The sequence below is a fragment of the Lissotriton helveticus genome, chromosome 5_1 (assembly GCF_964261635.1).
Source record: "Lissotriton helveticus chromosome 5_1, aLisHel1.1, whole genome shotgun sequence".
Taxonomy (NCBI): Eukaryota; Metazoa; Chordata; class Amphibia; order Caudata; family Salamandridae; genus Lissotriton; species Lissotriton helveticus.
The window spans coordinates 2049180282-2049206522 of NC_136065.1; the positions used below are offsets into that span (position 1 = coordinate 2049180282).

The 26241-nt window shown below is 44.2% G+C and overlaps 1 protein-coding gene across 1 annotated transcript in view; it reads right to left on the minus strand.

Annotated features, from left to right (window-relative positions):
* LOC144756263 (complement factor B-like) overlaps positions 1 to 26241 on the minus strand; it is a 531456-nt gene that overhangs the window by 459382 nt on the left and 45833 nt on the right. Inside the window, exons 5-6 of the mRNA XM_078645908.1 lie at positions 24561 to 24659; positions 23265 to 23398 (exon numbers count right to left, since the gene is read on the minus strand). Of these exons, the coding sequence (XP_078502034.1) occupies positions 23265 to 23398; positions 24561 to 24659 (233 nt within the window). The remainder of the gene's footprint in view (positions 1 to 23264; positions 23399 to 24560; positions 24660 to 26241) is intronic.

Consider the following 26241-nt stretch of genomic DNA (forward strand, 5'->3'; position numbering starts at 1 on the left):
TGAGCTAGCTGGCATTAATAATTAAGTCTAACATATTCAATAGAGACCTAGTCGACCTAAGTCCTACGTCTAAACTATCGTTTGCGTTATTCCAATGCGCAGAGCCTATTGGGAATATAGGAACTACACTACAGAGGTGAGAGAGAACAGCCTGGGGTGAGCCCACCTTCGGCAGCCAGTCATCGAGAGTGGGGAAGACTGGAACCCCTGATCTGCACAGATGAGTTGCGACCACCCCCATCACTTTTGTGATCACCCGAGGGGCACTGGTAAGGCCAAAGGGGAGCATGGTGAACTGTATATGCTCATGGCCTACCATGAACCGCTGGTAGAGTCTGTGGGCTGGCAGGATGGGGATGTGAAAATAGACGTCCTGCAAGTCCAGTGCCACCATCCAGTCTCCAGGGTAGAGGGCAGGCAGGACTTGAGCCAGGGTTAGCATTTTGAACTTCTCCTTCCGGAGGAAGCGGTTGAGGGTCCTTAGGTCTAGAATAGCACGCAGGCCTTTGTCCTTCTTGGGCACCAGAAGGTAGCGGCAGTAGCAACCATGACGTATTTCTGGCATAGGAACCCTCTCAATAGCTCCCCTGGCCAAGAGAGTTGAGAATACCTGGCGGAGAATCGCCAAATGATCCTCCGACATGCGATCGAAAGACGGTCGCATGGAGAGAGGGGTAGTCTCGAAGGGGAGGGAGTAGCCCCTTCGGACTATGTGCAAAACCCACTTGTCCGACGTGATGTTTTGCCAGTGGCGGAGGTGATGGCGAATGCTGCCGCCCACTGGCCTTTGGCGGCCCTGAAAGGTCAGACTTAACAGGTTTGGAAGCCGCTACAGGGGGGAAAGGTTGGACTAGCCCGCCTGCTGGTGGGCTAGACCCACGTCGCTGGGTCTCACGCCCATGGCCACACAGAGGCTGGGCAGCTTGCGTGAACTGGTGGCTGAACTGGGCGGGATGTGGTGGGGTGCCCCTTCCGTAGCCACGAAAGCAGACTGAGGTGGACGGGACGATGCTGCGTGGCCCAAGAATCTGGCTGTAGCGCTGAGTCTGCTTTGTCGCCAAAAAGGCAACAGCCTTCAAAAGGCATGTCCAGCAAAGTTGACTGGACATCCCCTGAAAAGCCAGACGTCCTCAACTAGTTGTAGCGCCGAAGGGCTACGGACATGCCAATCATTCTGCCCAGTGAGTCGGTGGTATCCAGTCCACAACAAATCGTGAATTTGGCTGCATCCCTCCCATCCGCCACTGCCTGGGAGAGAATGGCCCCTGGGGCGTCCTCCAGGCACTGAGGCAGCACCTGCGCAACCCTATCCCAGATGGTATGAGATTATCGGCCCAAGAGGCACGCAGTATTCATGACCGCAGTGCCAAGCTGGAGGAAGAGAACATATGCTTCCCAAGATGGTCCAGCTTCTTGGATTCCCTGTCTGGTAGAGCAGAATGGATGTGCCCTTGGAGGGCGAGGCTAGGAGTACCAAGCTCTCAGGGGAAAGGGTGTTGGGTGAGGAAAACCGGGTCGCCTGGAGCCTGGCAGTGGCAGCGGGCAATCATCCAGTCCACAGGAGACCCTGTGCTGGGCTTGGACCAGGTGGCCAGAAAGACATCTGTGAGGGCTTTGTTAAATGGCAAAAGGGGTTTACAGGAGGTTGCCTCCAGTTGAAGCACCGGAGGTTTGTCCTCACCACCACTGAAGGGAGCTCCAGGCCCAGGGCCTTAACTGCCCTTCACATCGCCACAGCATAAGACGCTCCCTTCTCCATAGCCACGGTCACGGGAGAAAGCATGCCAAGGGCTGGGGAAGTGTCCAGACCACTGGCATCACCCAGGTCCTCTCTCCAGTTCGGCTCTTCAAGCTGGTCTGTTAAAAGGTTACGTGACCCCTCTCAATCCTCCCCACCACCTTCTGGCCCATATGGAACACCAGTAATGAAAAGGGGACATTAGTACCCTCCTGTGTCAGATTTGACGTCGGCAGACGTTGATCCAGCTCCAGTTCCATCACAGGTGTGGTGTTGGGGATGGCGTTGGTCGGGGGTATGACTGGCGCCGGGGACGTCATCGCTGGGATCGGCACCGGGGAAGATCAAGATAGGTCGACTGGCATTATTCCAGATCCAGGCCTGTATCCTCAGGGGTCCTCTGGTGCTGGGGCTGGTGCCGACAGCATCGAAGGCCCTGGACCCCCAACCGGCACCGCGGGGCCTGAAGGAGCGCCAGCAGAGTTGGGCTGCCCAAAGATGGACTGGAGGGCTTCTTAAAATGCACGAAGCTGGGCAGGGGACGCTCCTGCTCCCGGAGATGAAGTGAGACACGAAGTCGTCCAAGAAGCAATGCACGAAGCTTGGCAGGGGACGCTCCTGCTCCCGGAGATGATGTGAGGCGCGAAGTCGTGCCAGAAGCAGGCACCGAAGACGGAGCATTTGAATGATGGAGCTCTGGGTTCCGCGTCCGTGAGCCAACAGACGGGGAGAAGGCAAGACTTGGAGTAGGACAAGGTGCTGGGGCTCCGCGAGAGGTCTCAAGACCTTCCTCAGGAACGGGAATGACGCTGAGCCGACCACTGGGCCTCCAAGAGTTTTCGGGACCGCTCTTGCAAAGACTTAGGATTTATGGCCCGGCATTCGGAGCACGACTTTGGGTCGTGGTCGCGCTCCAGGCACCAAAGGCACATGATTTGCGGGTCCGTCACAGACATCAGTTTGTGACAGGCCTCGCAGGGCTTGAAGCCGGTCCAACAATGGGACATCCCTCGTACACCAGGAGTCGACGACTCAAAAAGGAAGTCAACAAAAGTAAAAAAAAGCTTAGTCAAAAAATGACTAAAGGGGTAGCTCTCTCCGGATCTGCATTAGGCTGGTGCGGATAAAGAAAAAACTGACGTCAGCACGCAGGGGTGGCGTCTAAGCGTGCATGGGCGGCGTCTTAATAGGCACCGCAGCGTTATCCCGGTGAACACAACGACAGACGCAGAGTCGACCGACGCCACCTACCGATGCGCAGGAGTACTGCTAAGAAAAGAAAAAAAAATCTCCAGATCCAGTCTGACGTTTGGGGGTAATTCTTACTTGCAGTCTTCTAGGGAAGATATTCACATCAAAAACTCTGGGCCTGATTTAGATATTGGAGGAAGGGCTACTCCGTCACAAAGGTGACGGATATCCCATCCGCCTAAATATTAATCCCGGAGGAAATTTGGCATGTTGATCAGTCCTCAATAATTATTTGAGTAATCTCTCTAAATCAGATAATAACGAATTTCTTTTTTGCTGTTGTCCCCGTGGTACTCTTATTCACTAGTAATTAGGGACTGCTTGCTATTTTAGCAATACAGTCATCTGTATAACTCAATGATTCTTGTTCCGGCATTCAATCAATGTAGTAATGTAGTAACCCCTACTGAGGGACAATGTTCCCTCTAATTATTTTTCTGGGTGTTCAGCAAGTTTCTGTGAAATAGATTTCAGAGAAAGCTCTGAATAAGAGCTGACACCTCACCACCCAGAAAACAACTTTATGTCTCCCCTCTGGATTTGAAAGAAACTACACCAAGTATTTCCTTGGCACACCAGGGTTTGGAGACCATCTTACGAGTCCTGGGGCCACAGCAGAAGATCCAGAAGCCTTTCATAAAACCTCTGTAATGAAATTCCCTATCCACAGACTTAGGGTTCAGAATCAGGATAGTAAAGAGTGCATTAGTCTTTGATGTCGAGGGACCTTTGGTCGGTGAGTGTGCATTACATTGCATGGTGAGAGGGATTGTACTTGCTATACCTGAGTATGGCCTTCTAGCAAGTGAGAAAAGAGTCACTAGATCTTGAAAATGTCCTTAGACATGCTTGAACATGGCCGAAAACACATGTATTAATTTTAATAGACTATGCCCCTTAATTAGTGCTGATTAGTGTGATGTCATCAGTGATGTCACTGACCATGTCATGAGTGATGTCATATGTGACATCATCAGTAGTGCATTGCGGGCGCGCAAGTTATAGTTAGCTCAACTAACTATAGCAGGCGAATTTCTCTGGTTTTATATGAGTCAAATGTCCAACTAACTATAACGTCACTGAAACCTATGGTTTTTTCAGTGAATTTCTAAGGTTTTTTAAATGCTAATTCTTAACTATAACGTGTGTAAAACCTATGGTTTTTTCAGTGAATTTCGAAGGTTTTTTAAATATTAATTTCATATTTTAATATTTATAAAACCTATATTTTTTCTAATTGTTTTGAAATATTTTGCAACTCTATCATCCTTTTTTTAAACTTTAGAAATTATGTAATCTTTTATATCTTTCCTACAAAATATGTACATCTTTTTTTTTTTAGGAAACTACAGTCCCGTACCGGTAGTCTACCAAGCTCGATCAACACACGAATCCTATCCACCACATTTAAATGATGCGCATTTCATATCCGATGGGTTTTGACACTGCGTCCCGCTTAACAACATGTACGTATGAGGTCGCGCCAGCTGCTTCTGTGGTATTCGGCCGGTACGCACTACCAAGCGGCGCGTTACGTCATGTACGTATGGGGTGGCACCCGCTGAGTGTTCCAAATAGGACGAATGCACGCTGCCACACCCTGTGTTACGTCATAGACGTACGATGTCGCGCCGCATACGCCATTCCCTCTTTTTTTCCCTCAAAACTATATCTAAATAACTTTAAAGTGTACATGAGAGCAAGCGATAATTAAAAATATTTTAAACATTTATATATTTCTAATTGTAATAAACTTATATTATAGTAAATATATGTTCTCAAAATCACATTGGGTGCATTTCTCATTGCGCACTGAGTGCGCCATTGCCATGTGACCATAAACAAAAAAGCATTTCATTAGTTCATAACATTTCCCATTGTAACAGTTAAAAAATGCCACCCATATCAGTCAATATCTGTACTGTATTTCATGAGATACACCTCTTCTGCTTAGAGAGCTTTGTTCTAAACTTTTTGCAATATACAGATATCTCACACTACACACAACATGCAACCATCATTCTCATCAATATTTATGCTCTGTAAAGTAGCCTTCCACCTATGATAATCTTACACCTAAAAGTTACATTACCAAACTGTTCTCCAATACCACAGGTAACATGGTTGCTTACACTGTCCACAGCACAACGTCATATAGTACGACCCAGAGACAGTATCATGCATAGATAATGAACACACGGACACAGATAGATAGTGGAAGTGGATACGGGCATGTACGCTCAACTCCTTTTTATTACCATGGTGACATATCCAGTGACGTCTGTGCTGGATGTGTGTGGGGTAAGTGTGAACCAGCCTTCAGGGAATGGTTGCTGCTAGCATCAACTACAACAGTAATCATTGGATCACACACAGAGATTCAATATTAAAAGAATCAATAATTTATGCTGCAGTAAGGTAGGGACAGTAGATGTGAAATAATACAGAAATAATTCTATCGTAAAAGAACAACAACTTGTGGTATACCGACACACAATCAATAGATCTGAAATAATACACAAAAAGATTTTATCATAAACGCTCCATCAGTTCTAGTGCACTCACATAGCCACATCAAAAGCATTCAGCATGTGCACACCCACCAATAATGCCTGCTGTAGAGAGGCCGTACTAGGACCAATATCTGTTGCTATCAACACTGCATCATCTGCAATAGCGACTCAATCTGAATTATGAACACTGCTGTCTGCAGTGCAGGCCACAGAGAGAGGTCAGCAAAGACCCACATGTACGTAAGGTGACTTCACCTGCCCAGTTTGTTGTCAGCGAAGCAACGAAAAAGCGTGTGCGGAGCCTGCAATGCTACATATGCATGGTGCAGAGAGTGCGCACTGGAGCAATGTCTTTTCCTACAGGACTATCTCTTCTATAATAGCAACTCAATCACAATTGTGAACACTGCTGTCTGCAGTGTAGGCCAGAGAAAGCAGTCAGCAAGAGCCCATAGCAACGTGGCATTGACTTGAGCTCTACAGTTTGCAATACACAAAGCAAAAAAAAACGTGTGCAGAGCCTGCAATGATACATATGAGTGGTGCAGACAGTAAGCACTGGAGGAATGTCTTTTCCTATAGGACTACCTCATCTACAATAGCGACTCGATCTCAATTGTGAACACTGCTGTCTGCAGTGTAGGTCAGAGAGAGCAGTCAGCAAGAGCCCACAGCCACGTGGCATTCACTTGAGCTCTACAGTTTGCAATACACGAAGCAAAAAAAAAAAAAACAGAGCCTGCAATGATGCATATGAGTGGTGCAGACAGAGCGCACTGGAGCAATGTCTTTTCCTACAGGACTGCATCATCTACAGTACCGACTCAATGGCAAATGTGGACACTGAAGTCTGCAGTATAGGCCAGAGAGAGCGTTCAGCAAGAGCCCACAACCACGTGGCAATGACTTGAGCTCTACGGTTTGCAATACACGAAGCAAAGAAAACGTGTACATAGCCCCCAATGATGCATATGAGTGGTGCAGACAGAGAACACTGGAGAAATCTCTTTTCCTACAGGACTGCATCATCTACAATACCGAATCAATGTCAAATGTGAACACTAAAGTCTGCAGTATAGGCCAGAGAGAGCATTCAGCAAGCGCCCACAGTCACGTGGCATTGACTTGAGCTCTACAGTTTGCAATACACAAATAAATAAAAAAATGTGCGCAGAGCCTGCAATGATGCATATGAGTGGTTCAGACAGTACGCACTGGAGCAATGTCTTTTCCTACAGGACTACCTCATCTACAATAGCGACTCGATCTCATTTGTGAACACTGCTGTCTGCAGTGTAGGCCAGAAAGAGTAGTCAGCAAGAGCCCACAGCGACGTGGCATTCACTTGAGCTCTACAGTTTGCAATACATGAAGCAAAACAAAGCGTGCAGAGCCTGCAATGATGCATATGAGTGGTGCAGACAGAGCGCATTGGAGCAATTTCTTTTCCTACAGGACTGCATCACCTACAGTACCAACTCAATGTCAAATGTGGACACTGAAGTCTGCAGTATAGGCCAGAGAGAGCGTTCAGCAAGGGCCCACAGCCACGTGGCAATGACTTGAGCTCTACGGTTTGCAATACACAAAGCAAAAAGCATACAAAATGTGTGCAGAGCCTGTAATGATGTGTATGAGTGATGTAGACAGAGCACACTGGAGCAATCTCTTCCTACAGGACTGCATCATCTACAATACCGACTCAATGTCAAATGTGAACACTGAAGTCTGCAGTATAGGCCAGAGATAGCGCTCAGCAAGGGCCCACAGTCACGTGGCATTAACTTGAGCTCTACAGTTTGCAATACGCGAAGCAAAGAAAACGTGTGTGAAGCCTGCAATGATGCGTATGACTGGTGCAGACAGAGCACACTACAGCAATCTCTTCTCTTACAGGACTGTATCATCTACAATAGCAACTTGATCTGAATTGTGAACACTACCGTCTGCATTGTTAATGGTAGGCAGTACTCACACACACAACCATCAAAACCTTTTCTCACTCCCTCTTTACAAAATATAACAACATAAATTACAGAGAACTATACAATGAATACATCAAAACAATTCGAATTGGGATGTCATCTGTCCACAGTCTACACTATTCACTGTTCCTTTGGACTTGCAAGATGAATTTGGTCACTTTACTAAACCTATAATTCATCTAAAAAACTTCATCAAGCAAGTATACTAAAACAATATTGCGTATGTTTCAATAGATGTTCTAATTTCTTAACTACTAGATTCTGTAATGAAACAATCACCACTCAGTCTAAATTGTGAACCCTTTGAACCGCAGTCTAGTGGTCGTTAACACCTCACAGCCACATACCGTTGGATTCGAAAGCACAGAGTTGGTTGTACCTGATCAGAGGGAAGAACACAGAAAGCATCACAGACTTTAACTTATGACATCCTCAATCATAGAATCAAGACCTCATTTCGCACCTGCTGTACCACAGTATACTCCACCTACTTGCGTCAACCAAGCCCAATAATCATGTGCAGCAGTTAGCTATGGAAGCACAGAGTGTGATGCACCTCAACACACAAATTTCTGAGAAAAACAGGCAGCAGGTAATAGCGGACATCATCCATTGTGGGATCAAGAAACCGTTCCACTGTTGGGACCTAGAGTTGGTTGCACCTGATCGAAGAGAGTACCTTCATCTCCACTCTCAAATGCAGTTCTAACATCATCCATTGTGGAATCAACACACCGTTCCACTGTTGGAACCTAGAGTTGGTTGCAGCTGGTCGAAGGGAATACCTCGATCTCCACTCTCAGATACAGTTCTAACATCGTCCATTGTGCGATCAAGATACCATTCCACTGTTGGGACCTAGAGTTGCTTGCACCACATCGGATGGGGTACACAGAAATCATCACAAACTTTAACTTCTAACATCCTCAATCATAGAATTAAGACCTTGTTTCACTGTTTGGACCTGCTGTACCACAGTGTATTCCAGCGATAGCAGTCAACTAAGCCCAATAACCATGTGCAGCAGTTAGCTATGGAAGCACAGAGCGTGATGCACCTCAACACACAAACTTCTGAGAAAAGCAGGCAGCAGGTAATAGCGGACATCATCCATTGTGGGATCAAGACACCGTTCCACTGTTGGGACCTAGAGTTGGTTGCATCTGATCGAAGAGAGTACCTTCATCTCCACTCTCAAATGCAGTTCTAATATCATCCATTGTGGAATCAACACACCGTTCCAGTGTTGGAACCTAGAGTTGGTTGCAGCTGGTCGAAGGGAATACCTCGATCTCCACTCTCAGATACAGTTCTAACATCGTCCATTGTGCGATCAAGATACCATTCCACTGTTGGGACCTAGAGTTGCTTGCACCACATCGGAGGGGGTACACAGAAATCATCACAAACTTTAACTTCTAACATCCTCAATCATAGAATTAAGACCTTGTTTCACTGTTTGGACCTGCTGTACCACAGTGTATTCCAGCGATAGCAGTCAACTAAGCCCAATAACCATGTGCAGCAGTTAACTACAGAAGCACAGAGTCTGATGCACCTCAACAGAGGGAGTTCTGTGAAAAACCAGCAACAGCTAATATCGGACATCGTCCATTGAGTGATCAAGACACCGTTCCACTGTTGGGACCTAGAGTTTCTTACACCTACTCGAAGGGAGTACCTTCATCTCCACTCTCAGATCCAGTTCTAACATCATCCATTGAGGGATCAAGACACCGTTCCACTGTTGGTATCTAGAGTTGGTTGCGCCTCATCAGAAGGTATATACAAAAATCATCAAACACTTTAACTTCTGACATCCTCAATCGTAGAATTAAGACCTTGTTTCACTGTTCAGACCTGCTGTACCACTGTGTACTCCAGCACTGCAGTAAACCATGCCTTATAAGCATGTGCAGCAGTTAACTACAGAAGCAAAGAGTCTAATCCACCTCAACGGAAGGAGTTCTGTAAAAATCAAGCAGAATGTAATATCGGACATCTTCCATTGTGGAATCAAGACACGTTCTACTGTTGGAACGTAGAGTTGGTTCCACCTGGTCAAAGGGAGTACCTTCATCTCCACTCTCAACTGTAGTTCTAACATCATCCATTGTGGGATCAAGACACCGTTCCACTGTTGGGACCCAAAGTTGGTTGTAGCTGGTAGAAGGGAGTACCTCCATTTCCACTCTCAGATGCAGTTCTAACGTAGTCCACTATGGGATCAATACACCGTTCCACTGTTGGGACCTAGAGTTGGTTGCACCTGGTCGAAAGGAGTACCTTCATCTCCACTCTCAGATGCAGTTCTAACATCGTCCATTGTGGGATCAAGACACCGTTCCACTGTTGGGACCTAGAGCTGTTTGCACCTGGTCGAAAGGAGTGCCTTCATCTCCACTCTCAGATACAGTTCTAGCATCGCCAAATATGGTATCAAAAACACCGTTCCACTGTTGGTACCTGTCATATTACTGTGTTAGTAGTATACAGAGCACTCCTCGCTCCTGGGCCTCAGGCTGGGCGCTGTGGGCCTGTGTCGCGGTAGCCAGCGTTAATCTCAGGAGCCTTTCCAAGTCTGCAGACCTCGTCCCAGGAGCTTCCGCCGGCACGTGGTGGGCCCTCTCTCACATACGGCGATGTCGAAATGCGCCGCAGCAGTCATGACGGTTTCTGAGTACCAGCAGGCTGAGAGCATCATTCATGCAGCCACCTTCGCTCACAGCGTCAGCCTCGTGGCGGTGTTATCTGCGCAGACCTGGCAGACACGTTCGCCAATCAGGAAGAGAACCACACCCAGAGAAACGTGCCTCTTCTTCATACCCCTACGCTATCCTTGCGTAACCTGAGCCAGCCCACTTCCCTAAACATTTTCTGGGGCGGGGGAGGCACGTATGCGCTACCTTTCCATAATCTTCCCTACTGACTGTACTATCATGGTTGCGTCCACTGTCCACTTCACTCAATAGGCCATCAGTGTATGTTGACATGTACATGTCTGTGCTCTGCATACTCAAGTCTGTCCGGCACATCCCCTATACACTTTGCATTGTATATTTTTATAATCGATAATTACTTACCACCTTTGCACATACTTTGCTCCAACCTCCCATCCCTCCCCGCATTCTGCATTGTGAGGTAGAGGTGCCATGCCATATTTAGTTTGAGTACATGGCTAGCCACGGTTCCCACTGTATGTTGTGTTGTTGTGTCTGCTACGTGCACATGTTGTTTGTCATGTTTTATGTGATTATATAAGGTAGCGCGTTTATTCACGAGCAGTGGTTTATCCCATTTACATATCGCTATCTTAAAGAGCATACAGAAGTTTTTCTCACATGTGAATAGTGCGACCACAATGGCAGTCATTCATTACTACCCAAGAATGTCCAACTACACAGCGCTTCTAATCTTACAGCCCCCAATCTTGCTTCCTTTCTTAAAAGGACGCGAACTCCAACAATCACACCAACAATCACACAGCTTTCTAACGACAGTTATCTGCTTCTCAATAACATGCACTCCTACGGAATGTGAGCTGGCATACCGCATGTCCTTACTGTTTCAAACAAAGTAACTTCATGTGGCTATATCTATTCCCACCCACACAAATTAACTCCCAAACTTCAACTTGGCCTTCAATTCCTAGTTTGAAAACACATTTCAAGAAACAAACTAAACTAAAAGCACCTTTGTTCAGAACAGAAGTCTCCCTCACTTCTGCAAAAGAAATGTATCAACTGCAGATACCACGAACTTCAAATAAAATACACTCCCTTTTAAATATGAACCGCCAATTACACTTTGTGAATTGTTACACAATTTTCAACACATGTCACACTCAAGGTCTGGCATACTTTTTTAACACGGTCTCCTACAGACTTTTAACACGCTTTCAAACTGTTCTTCTTTTAATACCAGACTACATTCGGACATTCATTCGATCATCTCTGGAATAACAGGAACAGTGCCCATAAATCTCGCCCTCTTTGCGTCCATCCTACTACTAATTCTACTCCTAGAAATGGCTACACTCTCTGTGGTAACAACTATGTCTGACAGAATACACCTCTACGCCAAGCTACATCATCTTTAAAAATCTGAAAATCTTCTCGACTACCTGCCTCTATCTATTATCGGAGCTAGCTACAACATAACATTTATCTACACTTATGCAATATGCGTACAACCATTGTTTAATTGCAAAACTTGCCCACTTGACTGGCGAATGGATGTATGCCTTCCCAACATCCCAACAATCGCTCCCGATATCCAGCAGGTAATCCAGTATCTTGAAAACCATGAACGTGATAGTTCTGGCAGTGATGAAATGGCGAATGCAATGCAAAAAGGAATCGCAGCGGAATGGGATTTCTGCGCAGCCGCAAAAGATCTCCTGCAAAGTGCGACCTTTCACAACATTGCAGATTGCCTGCCCATTCAAATTGCCGCTCCAACATTCAAGGAACATTACTGCCCCTTCGAGGATATGAATTGGATCGCTTCGCTTTTCTCAGACGATGGCAACAATAGCCTCTTGGGACATTGCGCTTCTCAAGCCGCTGAAGAACTTCTGGACTGGAATCTCCAAGACGTGTAAGAAACTCACGTTATTCTTGAATGAATTTTTTTCCATCTTTTTTTACTTTTTCCTTTACATTTTTTATAATACACTTCAATCCTACTACTTTGATATAATAACTTTCTAAGTATACTCAGACATTTGAACTCTATCTTCATTATTGCCCCTTAAGTCTCCACTCTAACCAGGGATCGGTGATGTATAGCCTATGCAAATATGCTATTTACTTCCTAAATTAGCCTAAACCTGACACCCATTTAGAAACCATGTCTATTCTTTGTGCACACGCCTCTCTGCCTACCTGTTATTCACACAGCCTTTTCACACAATTTTCCTCAAAGTCAGCCTCTGCTCAGAACCTCACGATAAAAATGTAAAATGACGACTGTTTAGGAATTGGTTGGCACAGTGTGGTAATCGTAAACTACCTTTGCTTTCATTATACAATTTATTCATTCATGTCTAATAGCTAATGTGTACTGTAAGTCACATAGAACTGTAACATATAACGTGCAATTCACTGATGCAGGAGCTTTGATTTGACTACATCAGAAGCGGTTGGAGGTTGTCTCAGCTCGATGCCTTAGCTCTATACACAAGAATGTTTTTTTTAAACTGCTGAAGACAATAATATACGGTTTGACTACAAAGGTACCGAATGTGCTTCTAAGAAGCGCAATGTTTGTATTCATTCTCAAAATTCCAATGTGGGTAGAACTAGTACCAATTCTGACACGCACCACATTGAATCTACTGTACAACAGATTGCTAACTATTTTACTGTTGATAAATTTCTGCTACAAAAAAGCACTGCCAAGGTACCTAAAAAGTTTGGTGATTACATTTTGCAATTTCTTTTTTATTTCTTTCTTTTCTTAAAGGATACATGTGGTAATCATATCCTACCTTTATTTTCCTTATAGAATGTAGAGTCATTCAAATGTAATAGCTATTGTTTATTTCACATGCAACTGTAACATGTAATATGCAATTCACCGATGCAGGAGCTTACGTTTGAATACAGCAAAAGTGGTTCAACTTTGCATCAGCTGGATGCCCTAGCTCTTGCACCAGTGGGTCCAATTATGGCACTTAAATAAAAACACTTTCTATATAATTTTCAAACTCCATCCCTTCATTACACACAACGACTTTCTTAGACACAACTCATTTTACCATATTCCTTCTCTGGCATTGCAACATTCTGCATTATATTATTCACGCTAATTTCTTTATTCCTGCTTCCTAAAACACTTCATTCGAGTCTTCAGACCAGTAGGGGTGAGTAGTTTGTTTCCCACTCCCTGTATAGAATAAATGCACACTAACACTACTTACACAGGTATACTATAGCGGCCAGTATCCTACAGCGCCCACAGCACATCACTTCATAGCAATAAACTCACGACTTACACTCACAGTTTCATCCCCGAGTCTTCAGACCGGTACCACTGAGTAGTTTGCTTCCCACTCCCGCTATACTCTAAACACATACTAACACCACCTGCACACTTCTGCTACAACACCCACTATGCTACACCGCCCACAGCACATCAGTTTACAACACTCAGCTCACAGTTGAGGCGCACAGTTTCATCCCCGAGTTTAGCGGTACCTCACCTCTGCACCATCTCACTCTAGACAAAACAGCACTTTCACACCGGTAAGGGTAAATAATGCTACAGACCACTCAGCTCACAGTTTAGACACACGGTTTCCTCCCCGAGTGTACCAGCACCTCACCTCAGCACCATCTCACAGTGGGCAAAACAGCACTTTCACACCAGTAGGGGTAAATATGTCGCTTTACACGCCCTCTATAGCACACCCTAGCCATTATACAAACATCACAGCGCTCCTACCCTCCTCTTTCCCACTTTTTTCTCCCTTTTTTCCCCTTACTCGCTTCAACGGAATCACAAAAGGGTGGCCAACACTTCCTAGTTGCAACCGCTCGCACCCAATCAGCAGCTTGTGATCGTAACGCCTCAGCTAATCAGATGGCAGAATTTCCAAATATCGATATCTGTAAATTTTGATATTTCTCAAAAACTACTGAACGCATTTACACTAAATAAACAAAAGCGTGCTTTCTAGACCAAGACCCTTCTCCCTGCCAAATGTGGAGTCATTCTGTTCACCCGTTCGACCTGTAGCTTTGTCTAAAGTTTCCTATGGAAATTAACAAGGAAAAAACACGTTTTGGGACCCCCTTTTTTTCTCGGCCCCCCCTCGACGAATCACCCCCAAACTTTCAACATAGGAGCTGATATCAACAAAGGATTAGTTTTGAAATTGTCATGACGATTCATCAAACAACGCCAAAGTTTTTGGGAATAGAATGTTGCGATTTTCCTATGGCAACTAGGTCCTAACTATAACCACCTACGGGCGACCGCCAGTATGTAATATGTACGTCTGTGTGTGTGTGTGTGTGTGTGTATATATATATATATATATATATGTCACGCTCCAGTTTCCTTCCATCATGAAGAAAATAAAACAGCACTCGAGGAGTTCTTCTCACCCACGCAAATTTTTATTAAGCGGGGGGTTACACAGACGCGTTTCGGTCTTCTACCTTCGTCAGTGTGAGTTACATATGTACAACAACCAGTGTGTTAATAAAGCATTACTTTAAGCACAGAAAGTGATAGAGGACTAACCCCACTGTGATCACTGAAGGCGCCATCTTAGAATGGTTTGTATGCACTTAACCAATGTATATACAAGGTGCAGATAAAGCCCACCGATGGGCTAATACACGAAGACAGGGGATATATTATGTTTAAACGTTGTTTGAAACATCAACAAAGCATAAAGCCGTGGATCGGCTAATGTCCTCTACCATTTGTTATCAACATAACAGTGCTTATTTATATGCCAATGTCCAAATACATTTCCTAATAATTACCGAGACAAAATTTATATCAAGAAGCAATTCATCAAATTTCATATTCTTCTGATCATTTAAATCACATTCATAATTAAACTTAGTATTTTTTACTCTAATACTCACATAATATGAAAAAATATACTTGATTGTATATACAAGATATAGAAATAAGCAAACAAGGTGTAACGGAAAAAAACTTTCGCATACTGTGCTGTACAAGTACGTGCCCTGGTCCCAAAGCACCATCTGTCTACAATCATAGCTCTAGATTCAATTATATACAATATATAGAAGGATCAGATTTCATCCACAATTAACACAATAAGTATCCAAAGGACCTCACTTAAATAACATATACTTCCATTTGCAGATTTCAGGGCCAAATTCGATGTTATACTGATTCTAAGATTCTAATATTTACAGATTTCATTTTCCAAGATGGAAAGCCATCTCCTCCCCACTATTGAGACCCTTCGGATACTTTGTAGAAAGATCTATAATATATCTTGACTCTAATCTACGTAGTCGTCTCAAACGGTCTCCACCTCTTACATTTGGAGGTACTGTGTCTAGGCTAAAGTATTGTAGATGGTTACGGTCCCGGCCATGCACTTCAGCGAAGTGGCGGGCCACAGGATAGCTAGGGTCTGCTTTGTCTATAGCCCTGAGGTGTTCCAATACCCTTAATTTTAGCTCTTTGATTGTACTGCCGATGTAGCGACCGCCAGTATGTAATATGTACGTCTGTGTGTGTGTGTGTGTGTGTGTGTATATATATATATATATATATGTATATATATATATTTCTATGTAACCGATTAAACTTTGCATAAATACAGAATGAAACACATGCTCACCTTATAGTAGTAAGTGGTGTAATACAGCCTGTCCAACCGATGCATCACTGCTCTGTGCCAGTTTAAGGCAATAATGCTGCGTGAATGTATGCACACTCTTCTAGGTCGCAGCACGACATAGTTTCTCCAGAGTCACTCCCGCAAGCAAAGCAGCTGAAGAGAATACTTCCCTGGTTGAACGTGCCCTGGTTATTGTTGTCCCCAGAAACACAGTCCTGATGAGACCCCATATCTAGAGAGGGTTGAAACACCATTGACACCATACAAAAGAGAGCCTGAATTGAATTATACTTTATATTGTATTAAGCTCGTCTTTTTTAACAGTATCAATAACCTGTTTCCAGTTTTTCTTCACTATATCACACAGTCCTCACTAAAATAGGTTATGGTCACTTCACTGTTTAAGGAAATACGTCTGTGGTACAGACTATAACTGCAAAATAAATTTACCAACTTCGGCTGAAGTTAGGTACACCTTGAATTAAAGGTTTGTGGGCTTTGTTAAATGCATATGTGTGTATAGAGAAATTAATACGGTGACTCAATGGAGGGTCATGAATGAATACGATTAATTCTGACTGTGATTTAATCAGAGCAACTACTGTAGTTGCAGATTGTGTACTGATCAAGATAAATGAGTTCCTTGTGAACATTGTTTTGTGCTTCTGGTTATTGTTGTGAGTAGTTTGACCGCCTTTGTGTGGCAAAACTGGATCCCGGCTGAGTCCATTGAGCAATGGTTGCTTTTGTGACTGTAACACCCTTCCGAGTGTGACAGCTGGTCAGTTTTTCTCAGCAATTTAGTGCTATGTAAGTGGAACTTTAGACATCTTTTGATATCTAGCATATGGAGAGACCTTTCCGTTGGTGAGGTCAGATTCAGGAAGAAAGTACGCAATATTATAGGTTCATTGAGGTGAACGTCAGAATAGACCTTAGGAATGAATTTCAGATTGGTTCTGAGAATAACAGAATCGTCTGTGAAGTGCAAGATGGGTTCTTGAGTTGTGAAAGTCTGTACCTCACTCATCCTTCTGCCCAAAGTGAGTGCTAGCAACAATGCGATCTTCCATGTTTGGAATTTAAGGTCTACTCCTTGTATGGGTTCAAATGAACTGAGTTGAGATAGAACTATATTCAGGTGCCAGTCTGGGGGAGGAGCCCCTACTGGAGGAAAAACTCTGAATAATTGTTTCATGAACTGTTTGATGATTCCACATAAACACAAAGAGAATGAATGGGAGTAACACCTATATCTAGATATTAAAGAGAGATGTACCTTGATGGAGGCATGTACCAGCCCAGATGAGCTAGCAAGAGGAGATAGGGTAGTATCTGCTCAGATGTTGCCTGTAGAGGATGCAGATTTGATTTCTGGCACCATAAGCAGAAACACTTTCATGCCAATGTATAATTTTATTGGTGGCTTCTGTCCTTGCTTTCAAAAGAATGGCCCTGCAGGACACAGGAATATTCAGCTTTCGGAATGCATGGTATTCAAGAGCCATGTGCATAAGTGGAATGAAGTCGGGTCTGGATCAAGAACCTGGCCTTGACTCATCGTCATTGTACAAAGAACCCCGGCAACCTCACACAATCATTAATAATTACATACATAATTTCATGGCTCAGAGAATGGGAATCTAAGTTTTATCAACATCTTTATTAACAATCAGCATAAAATCTTGTGATACCTAACAGAGTGTTTCATTTGACAGTTGAAACAGAAAGATTTAGAAAATAAGCCACTGGTACAGAGCGTCCATGAGTTACTATTGAAACTCGATCTATTGTATTGACACAGACAAGATACATTGTGCTACTGAAACTTGCATGACTAAATACTGGATGAGAATGTATAATCAATATTGTTGGTATTGAAAAGACTCAACTTTATCAACACTGTTAGGTATCAAAAGACTTTATTGTGGAGAATGAGAATGTATGTAACGATATGAATGATGTATGGATGCTGTATGTTGTACATTCATTCTAAATTTTATAGTATTGTTTGTGAGACATTGTTATCTTATATGAGAATGTTTTATGAATTATTTCAATGTTGATTGATAATAAATGTTTTGATAAAACGTAGATTCACATTCTCTGAGCCATGAAATTGTGTATCTAATTATTAATGAATGTGTGAGTTTCCCTGGGTTCTTTGTACAATGGAGTTATTTTCCCTGCCCAAGGAACCTCTATCCATAGCAGGGGTCCCCTTTATTTAATTACTTGGCTCATCATCAACAGTGTTGAGCATGGTTACAGATGAATGTGGTTGGATTACAATAGTGGGAGAGGTTCTGTGTATCAATGCTCTCTGGGCCACTTGGGGGCTATTGGGAGGAGGAGACAGCGCTCCGCTTTTACTTGACTGAGAACCTTTGTTATGAGAGGGAAGGGGGGAAAGTGCATGCATAAATCCCGAACCAACTTATCGAAAAGGCAAGTTGCGAAGAACTCCAACACTGGTTTGCCCCAGAGAAAGAAGATCCTGTCCAACTGAACTGACCCAGCTCCCACTGGTGGCAGCTGTCCTTGGTACTGATGAGCATATCTGCTAGACGATTGCTTGTTCCAGGCACGTTTTCAGCCCAACGAGTTATCCTGTGAGCTGAAAGTCAGCGCCAGATTTCCTTGGAAAGATACCTCGTGCCCCCATGCTTGTTCAGGTAGTGCATGCTGGTGGCATTTTCTGTGCGCACTAGCACTTAAAACCCCTCTATCCTTGGTAGGAATGGTTGGGGACTGATATAGATGGCTTTGAGTTCTAGGCGTTGGATATACATGCTCTACTGGAGTGCAGACCACTTTCCTTGAGCTCACCGGTCTTGCAGATGACCACCCCAGCCCTCTAGGGAGACGTCCATAGTTATTATGAAGTTGGGTATTTGAGGCAAGAAAGTGAAGCCCTTTGACAGATGGGAGGCCTGGGACCACCAAGTTAGTGCTTCCTTCATACCTGGTGTGATCTTTACAAGATCATCAAATGATCCTTCTGTTTGAATCCATTGTTCTTTTAGCTCTTCCTGTAATGGTCTCATTTTCAGATGTGTGAGAGGGACCAGATTAATTGCTAAGGACATCATCCCCAGAAGCGATTTGAACAGACGTACTGAAAAGGGACTTTTTTCTGGATTGTTTCAGCGCCAGTTCTTTGCGCCTTCGTTGCCTGTCCTGGGATAATACGCTTTGTCCTGGACAGTATCTAAGGCTGTGCCTAGCAATATTATCCTCTTGGATGGAGTAGCTGATGATTTGTGATAACTTACAGTGAGACCTAGTTTGTGAAACAACTTTAGGCAAGCCTCTGTGGCCTTGGATGCTTGGGATGCTGTTGGTGCTTTTATCAACCAGTCATCGATGTAGGGAAATACCTAATGACCGTCCTTTCAGAGAGAGACTACCACAGGGGCTAGGCATTTGGTAGTTGGGAGCTGATTTGAGGCCAAATATGAGGACTCTGAATAGGTAATGGGTGCCGGATACAGCGAAGTGTAGGAGCAATGTTTGGGATATACTAGGATATGGAAGTATGCATTCTCTAAATTCAGAGTTATCATGTGGTCTCCATTGTTTATGAGATGCAGGATGTCAGAGAGGGTGACCATGCAAAAGGATTGCTTGCGTAAATACTTGTTTAATTTTCAGAGGTCTAGGATGGGTCGCCATTACCCTGATTTCTTTTTGATTACGGAAAATGGGAGTAGAAACACATGTCCTGAAGGGGATTTGGGAACTTTTTCTATTGATCACTTGTCTAGCATGGTGAGGGTTTCTTTCTTGAGTAAGTGAAGATGAGGTGGTTGCACTCCCTTTGGTTGGGTGATTGGCTGCCCCGCAAGTAACTTTGGGTATGACCCTAGGTGACAAGATATAATGCACATCTGTCTGATGTTATTCGCTGCCATTAGCGGAAGTATTTGGTAAACTTCGCACACAGAGCATTTGAAGAGTTGGGGATAGCTGACACCTAGTTGAGGTCACTGTTTGCGGCTGTTGTCTCGACCCTCGGGCTTAGTTTCCTTCCAAGCCCTTTGTTGTATGCTGCCGCTGGGTGATGGCGACTGGGCTGCTGTTGATAAGAGGACCTGTATTGTGACTGGAAGGGCTGGTACTGTTGGAAGTGCTAGTATCCACCTCGGTACGTTGAGAATCCTTATCCACATGCTACTCAGAAGGGCAGCTTTAGAAACTGCAAGGAACTTAGAGATTTGGCAGTGTCTGTGTATGTCTTGATGGCTAATAGAGCGTAATCTACGTGTTTGCCAAAAAGGCTGTCTCCATTGTAGGACATATCTAAAACTTTGGATTGCACCTCTGGCTGGAAAGTTGTTGCTTTGATTCAACCTTGTTATTTCAACACGGCACCTTCTTGCAAGATCTTTCTTGCCTCTGATTTTCTGTCTTCTGCCATTAGATCGATGAGGACACCGATGTCTGGCATAGTGACCTATGATGGCCCCAGAGTTGGCCGCATGAACAGTGATGGCAGACATGATGGAGAATCTCTTGCCGATTCCATCCAAATGTCTGTTCTCCTTGTCTGGTGGGGCAGAGAGAAGAGTGGAGGGGTTTTTAGAATGGCGTTGAGCCAACTGAGAGATTATGGAGTTTGGCTTGGGATGCCTTATGAGGCAAGCAGAAGATTTTTCAGCAGCCTTGTACTTTTTATCTATACGCGGCAAGACTACAGCTACAGTTGCCTAATTCCTCATAATCTTTAGGACTTCCTCCCATATGTAGTCTAGAATGGGGATGGCTTGTACCGATTTTCTTATTTGCTCTTTAAAATCGTAGTGAAAGCAGACGGCTTGACTGATATAGGTAGTTGGAATCTTGTCGTAGCCCTCTCCATCAAATTGTAAAATCTTCCTATGTCCTCCAGGGGTGAGTATACTGGCTGCAGTACAGGAGGTGATGGAGTGGGAACTAGGTAATCGTCCCATTCGTCATGGGCGGGCTGGTTTTCTGGAAGTTCTCCCTCCTCCCTGTCATATGATGATGATGGATTGTCCCTATGAGGTGCTGCTATGTTTGATGCATGTGTCGTCCTGGGTTTTGTCAGTGGAGGAAGAGGCCTTGGTGTTCTGGGAAATGGAGGAGGAGGCAGAGCATTGGGCTGTTCTTGTGGAGGGTCAGGAAACCTCCAATGGAAGTCCTTCAGCAATGCCTGGAGGTTTTTAAACAGAGACATAGGCACTTGAACCGCACCCTCACGAGGAGGGACTTCTGCTTAATGCTGGTAGTGTTCACCATAATGTCTAGGCCTGTCCGGATATCTTGACTCTGGGTTGTAATACTGCCCGTAATACTGTTCCTCTTCCTCAACCTCTTCGTCTTGGTATTTCACATGAAATTCGGATGGGCTATGGGCTCTCCCAAAAGGGCCATCACCCTCTGATTCCTTCACATCCAGAAGATAGCTCGGAGGAAGATGAGATACCTTGCTGGGTGAGGTATGCTCAGGTAAGAGAAAAGTCTTTTTAATTTTTAGTGTCGTCGACATTGCCATCGACGAAGACGTGATTGAGCAGATGGAAGTAGGTCGAGTGACTTTAAGCGTAGTCAGTGTTATTTTTGTCTCCGAAGTCGTTATGGAAGCTTTGGTGTAGACATCAATGGAACCTTCGTCGACGATGAAATCTTCATCGACAGGATCTGATGCAGAAATGAAAGGAGTTGTTGTGGATGTCGCTGATGTCGTAGTCGACGGGACAGTGGTAACCGTCATCATTGACAATGTTGCTCTTGACGGTGAGGCTACCGTTGACTGGAGTTTTAAAGCAGTTTTATGCTTTGTCGTCAGCGGTTCTGAAGAGGGCTTAGGAGGATGAGCTCCAGTTTTTGCAGATGGAATACTGGACTCAGATCTGGCAGTCTCTGAGGAGATTTTTTGGGCTGTCTTTGGCAGATCAATGGAGGGATTTCTTATCTTTCCCTTTTGAGGGATCTCTTCTGAGATGTGGAAAAGGTGTCACTATCCTCCTCCTTGTTATGGCTTTTTGAAGCCACAAAGGAAGCCGCCCCTCCCTGCCCTAAAAGGTCTTGGTGGAAAAAGTAGGACTGACTTTACAGTCTTTTACCTTGTGCAGAGGCTTAGAGGCAGTACAGACATTCCTTGTGGAGACCATCCACATGAACCCTTTTCTTTCCACTTGTCTTGCAGGGCCTGAAGAGTCCTTTCTTGGATGGCTTAGACATGGTAGAAGTCTTAGTAGTAGCCTCCAGAAACTGCTTTGAAGAAAACTGAGACAGAGCTCAGGAAGATTCCCTTCACACAACGTGCGGTAGGAAATCTGATAGACTCAACCTCTTTTGTGAGTATTCCAGAAGGTGCTATCGCCTGATTGGCTGAAGTTTGGTTCTTATTTAGACAGACTTAGATAGCAATTTAAAGTTTTAAAGTAATTGTTCATTGCCTATTATAATAATACATACTGCTTTATTTTAGTAAAGTGGGACTCCCCCTTCGACGATGGGGAATGATTCAAGTATGTGAATCTATGAAAGATCCAATACTGAAGAAAGAGCTCTTCTGCTGATCAGCAGAAGAATATGTTTATTGTGAACTCCTGTGTGGCCTCCTGTATGGAAATAAACGAGAATGTGCACGGCTGCACAGGTGCACACTTTAGCGCCAACAGTGCTGGATACACCTGTATAGAAACAAAGACCCTCGCAGACAAGTGTTGGCACTAGAACTAAGCACAACACAATAGGGGCAACCCAGTAAAGCCCCAGGAGACTGGGTACGAACAAATACAAAAAAGAATCTCCTGAAGAAGAAACATTCCCATTCAGTATCTTGTTTAAGGGTCTCCTTAAAGCAGGAAAGTGTGATTTGTTTCTTCTTTTATATGCCTCCTGTGAGTAATAAATTCCAATTTGTGTTGAGACATAGAAGTATGCCTTGTATAATTATTAGATATAATCCACTGTTGACTTTCTACTTAATGCATATTGTGTAAAGAGGAGGGAATACATCTTTACCCTGTCACTTTAACAAGATACTGACCAGGAATTTTCTCCTTTTCTCTGTTGTACATGTTCACACCCAGGCTCCTTGCACCAATGAGAAAACAAGAGTATTTTTTAAGGATGGAGGCAGTAGAAAAAGCCATCTTAATTGTTTAACACAGAATTAGAAATGAGGGTGGTGCAATGAGGTAGGAGCTGTGTGCACATCACACCTTTGTATAATGGCTTACATTTGTTGTAAGCCCTGGGCATAAAGACCTCTGCACCGTAAATGTTTACCAGTCAGTACCAACAGGACATTCTGAATACAAGATAATCTTTGCTACAATGACCCCATTTTTAAAGTTCTTAAATGCAGATTTTCAGTATTAGGTTGTTAGCTAGCACCGGTGTTGGGCTAATCGTTGTACCAGGATTCCTGGTTTGTGAACTCCTTCTTTCCAGCCTTCTCTTACCTTTTTTATCAGGCTGACAACACAGTCCTTAGCTTTATCGAAGTCTTCTTTTCCAACACTTCCAGACGCATCCAGGATGAAGTAAATGTTCATGCTCCCATCTTTCTCTATATTAATTTTTCGAGTGCCTGTCCCTGTCGATAGAAGAAGAGAGAAGCACTGGTGAAGTTAATAGATGTGGCTGTTGAAAACAGCAGAAGTGCTATCAGCTGCTGCTGCATGCAGCCCAACTCCTGCAGGTCCGCTCTACAGTGGTACGTGGATGAAGCTGATTTGCTAACAGTAGGATCCGTGTGCCATATTTACACCAATGTGCACTGTATGTGCTGTAAAAAAAATTGAAGCACTTTTTTGCACCAAATGTGAATCCCCACCCTTCAATCTCAGTAAAGTGTGGCTACGGTGCTACTACACCAAAACAAAAAAAAACTGCACACCAAAAATAACAAACTTTAAAGATGCTCTAGCCTTACTCATCTTTTGTCTGTATAGTCGCTTCATTCAGGCTTCTGTCTTCTTTAAACCTTATTACACATCTTCATTCACTGAGCCACAGGACACCATCTAACTTAAAGCTCTTCTTGTCCCCTTAATCCTCATCTGTTATGTACCCCTTTTTATTTGATTTGTTACCACCTACTTCATCACCCACTCTAGAAGATGCCTAAATAATATTTAAAAATACTAGGGGCTCGATTGCGAGTCTAGTGGTCCACGAACTGCCGGACTCGCAGGGGCGCGGCGGTGACAGTCTCTCAACCGCCTTATTATAATTAGGGCGGTTGGACTACCATAGTCCCCAGCAGCCGCCAGGGAACAGCCGTTCCGTGCCGGTGGTGCAGTGTACTCAGGAATATGCTTGGTGGGACCGTCGCAGTCCCGCCCATCATATTACAAGTTTACTCTCCGCCACGGTTTTCATGGCGGTTCCTCCTCCATGAAGACCATGGCGGAGAGGAAACAAAGAGGCCCTACAGGGTCCCCTGGGGCCTCTCGCACTGAGGATTCACACAAGGGGGCACAACATGTGCTGCTACCCTGTGTACATGCACACCACTTCCTGCACAACATGAACTTTGCGGTCCGTGCAGGAACTTTTTTGGGAGTTCCCATTGCGTTGCCCATTTTTAGAGGTACAGCTGTGAAAAAGCTAAAAAAAGCCCGCCAGACAGGAGAAAACTCCTAATCTGGCAGGCAGCCCAACCACAGCTTTGACGATGCGGATGAGGGGCGGACCCGGGTCCGCACCACCAAACTCATAATCAGGCACTAAGTATTTGAAAGTAGTGGACCCACCTTCAGGCACCTTGTCCAGATACGCTCTTTCTACGACAGCAGCTAGGGAGGAACTGAAGGATGTACCAACTTCTTCTGCTGTGTCGAATGTGTAGAACTCTGGTGAGGAAGAGCCAGCATCTCATTAGACATGTATTTATGCACTGGTATTTACACAGTATGAACATTGCCATAGAGCAAAGGAATGCAGGCATTATGGGGGATTTGGGAGACAATGCAAAACTGTGTACAATAAAAGCTCAAGTACTGGTGGCCCTTATTTCCAATGGGCCATTAATAGGATTTAACAGCCCCAGTAGTAATTCAAAGAACAGCAGTAAAACCGTGGCTTCGAGGTTCTTTACCTGGACATTTTGCATGCTGACAAAGGCTGAAAAAGGAGAAAAATGCCCACAAATGAAGACTGGTAATCTAGAATCTGTGCGAACATTCTGATTCCCGCATATTATTTCCCAAATCTATATGAGGCAATCTTGTAGTAGGCTGGTATTTAGGCAACCCAAGCACTGATACCCACCTAATGTAGCCTAATGTAATTGTGTAGAGTAATGTGTAAAACTCCATCTATGACTCCATCGCACAGGAGTGAGGAAAAACACATTGTTAGTCCTGTACCCTGAGAAAACTTATGTCAAAAGCCAAAAATCCTTGCTAAATCCTGAGTTGCATATAGTTTTGCCACTGGTAATTGTATACATATTTTAAATTTTGCCAATGGCAATCATTCACATTCCTTTTTCGCCAATGATGCCATATAGCAAGGGGCACTGGGTAAACCCACTTCACCCATTGACTCTGTTGCCGTGTAAGTAGCAGAATGTGTTTGATCATATGTGCACACCTGCATGAAACTCAGTGGACTTCAGCTCCTTGGGCACGGGAACTAGTCCTTAAATTCTAAATTTTCTGCTTTGACAGGTCACCTTTTCTTTCCTTCTCTTTTTTTATATTTGTTTTTTGGGAGTGCCCTACAACTCACCAGACAAATACACCAGCCTACTCGATTAACACTCATTTCATCGGCAGAGAGCTTCACTCCCTGCGGCCACTGCTTCTAAAACAGAGATCATCATTGGAGCAGTATTTAATATTATATTGTATGTAAGGAACTGCCTTTTTTTTGTATGGTCACCCCAATATTTTGGGTGGAGTGGTAGTAGAGAATTTCACCCATCCAAGTCTATATTTTTATCTGATGCTTTAATTTTAAAAGTTAGTTTAATACAATGATTTTTATTTTGTAGTTTTTTTTTAAAATACATTTTTTACTTTGGAGAAGTGTGGCTCACTGGTTAGAGCAGGCAGACCCTGAAGCAGAGGTCAGACCCAGGACCAGGGTTCAATTCCCGACGCGGCAGGGTCTGGAGCTCAAATGTCCACGGACTCGATAATTCTCGCTTCGGTGCCTGACCTAATCATGGGTTCACACTCTGCAACTCTGGGCATTAAGCTTGCTTAATCTCCACAACGGCCCCCCGCGGCGGGATGCCTGGCTTTCACCTTGGGGATGCCCTGTAGGGGCTATCTCACAGGGAAAAGCCAGGACGGGTTCCCAAGGCAAAGCGCTTAGAGACCCCTGGGTTATAAGCGCTATATAAATCCAAACATACATACATACATACATACTTTGCTATTGCTACAATTTTTTTTAATCTTGTAATATCAAGTGCTTGTTAATAGA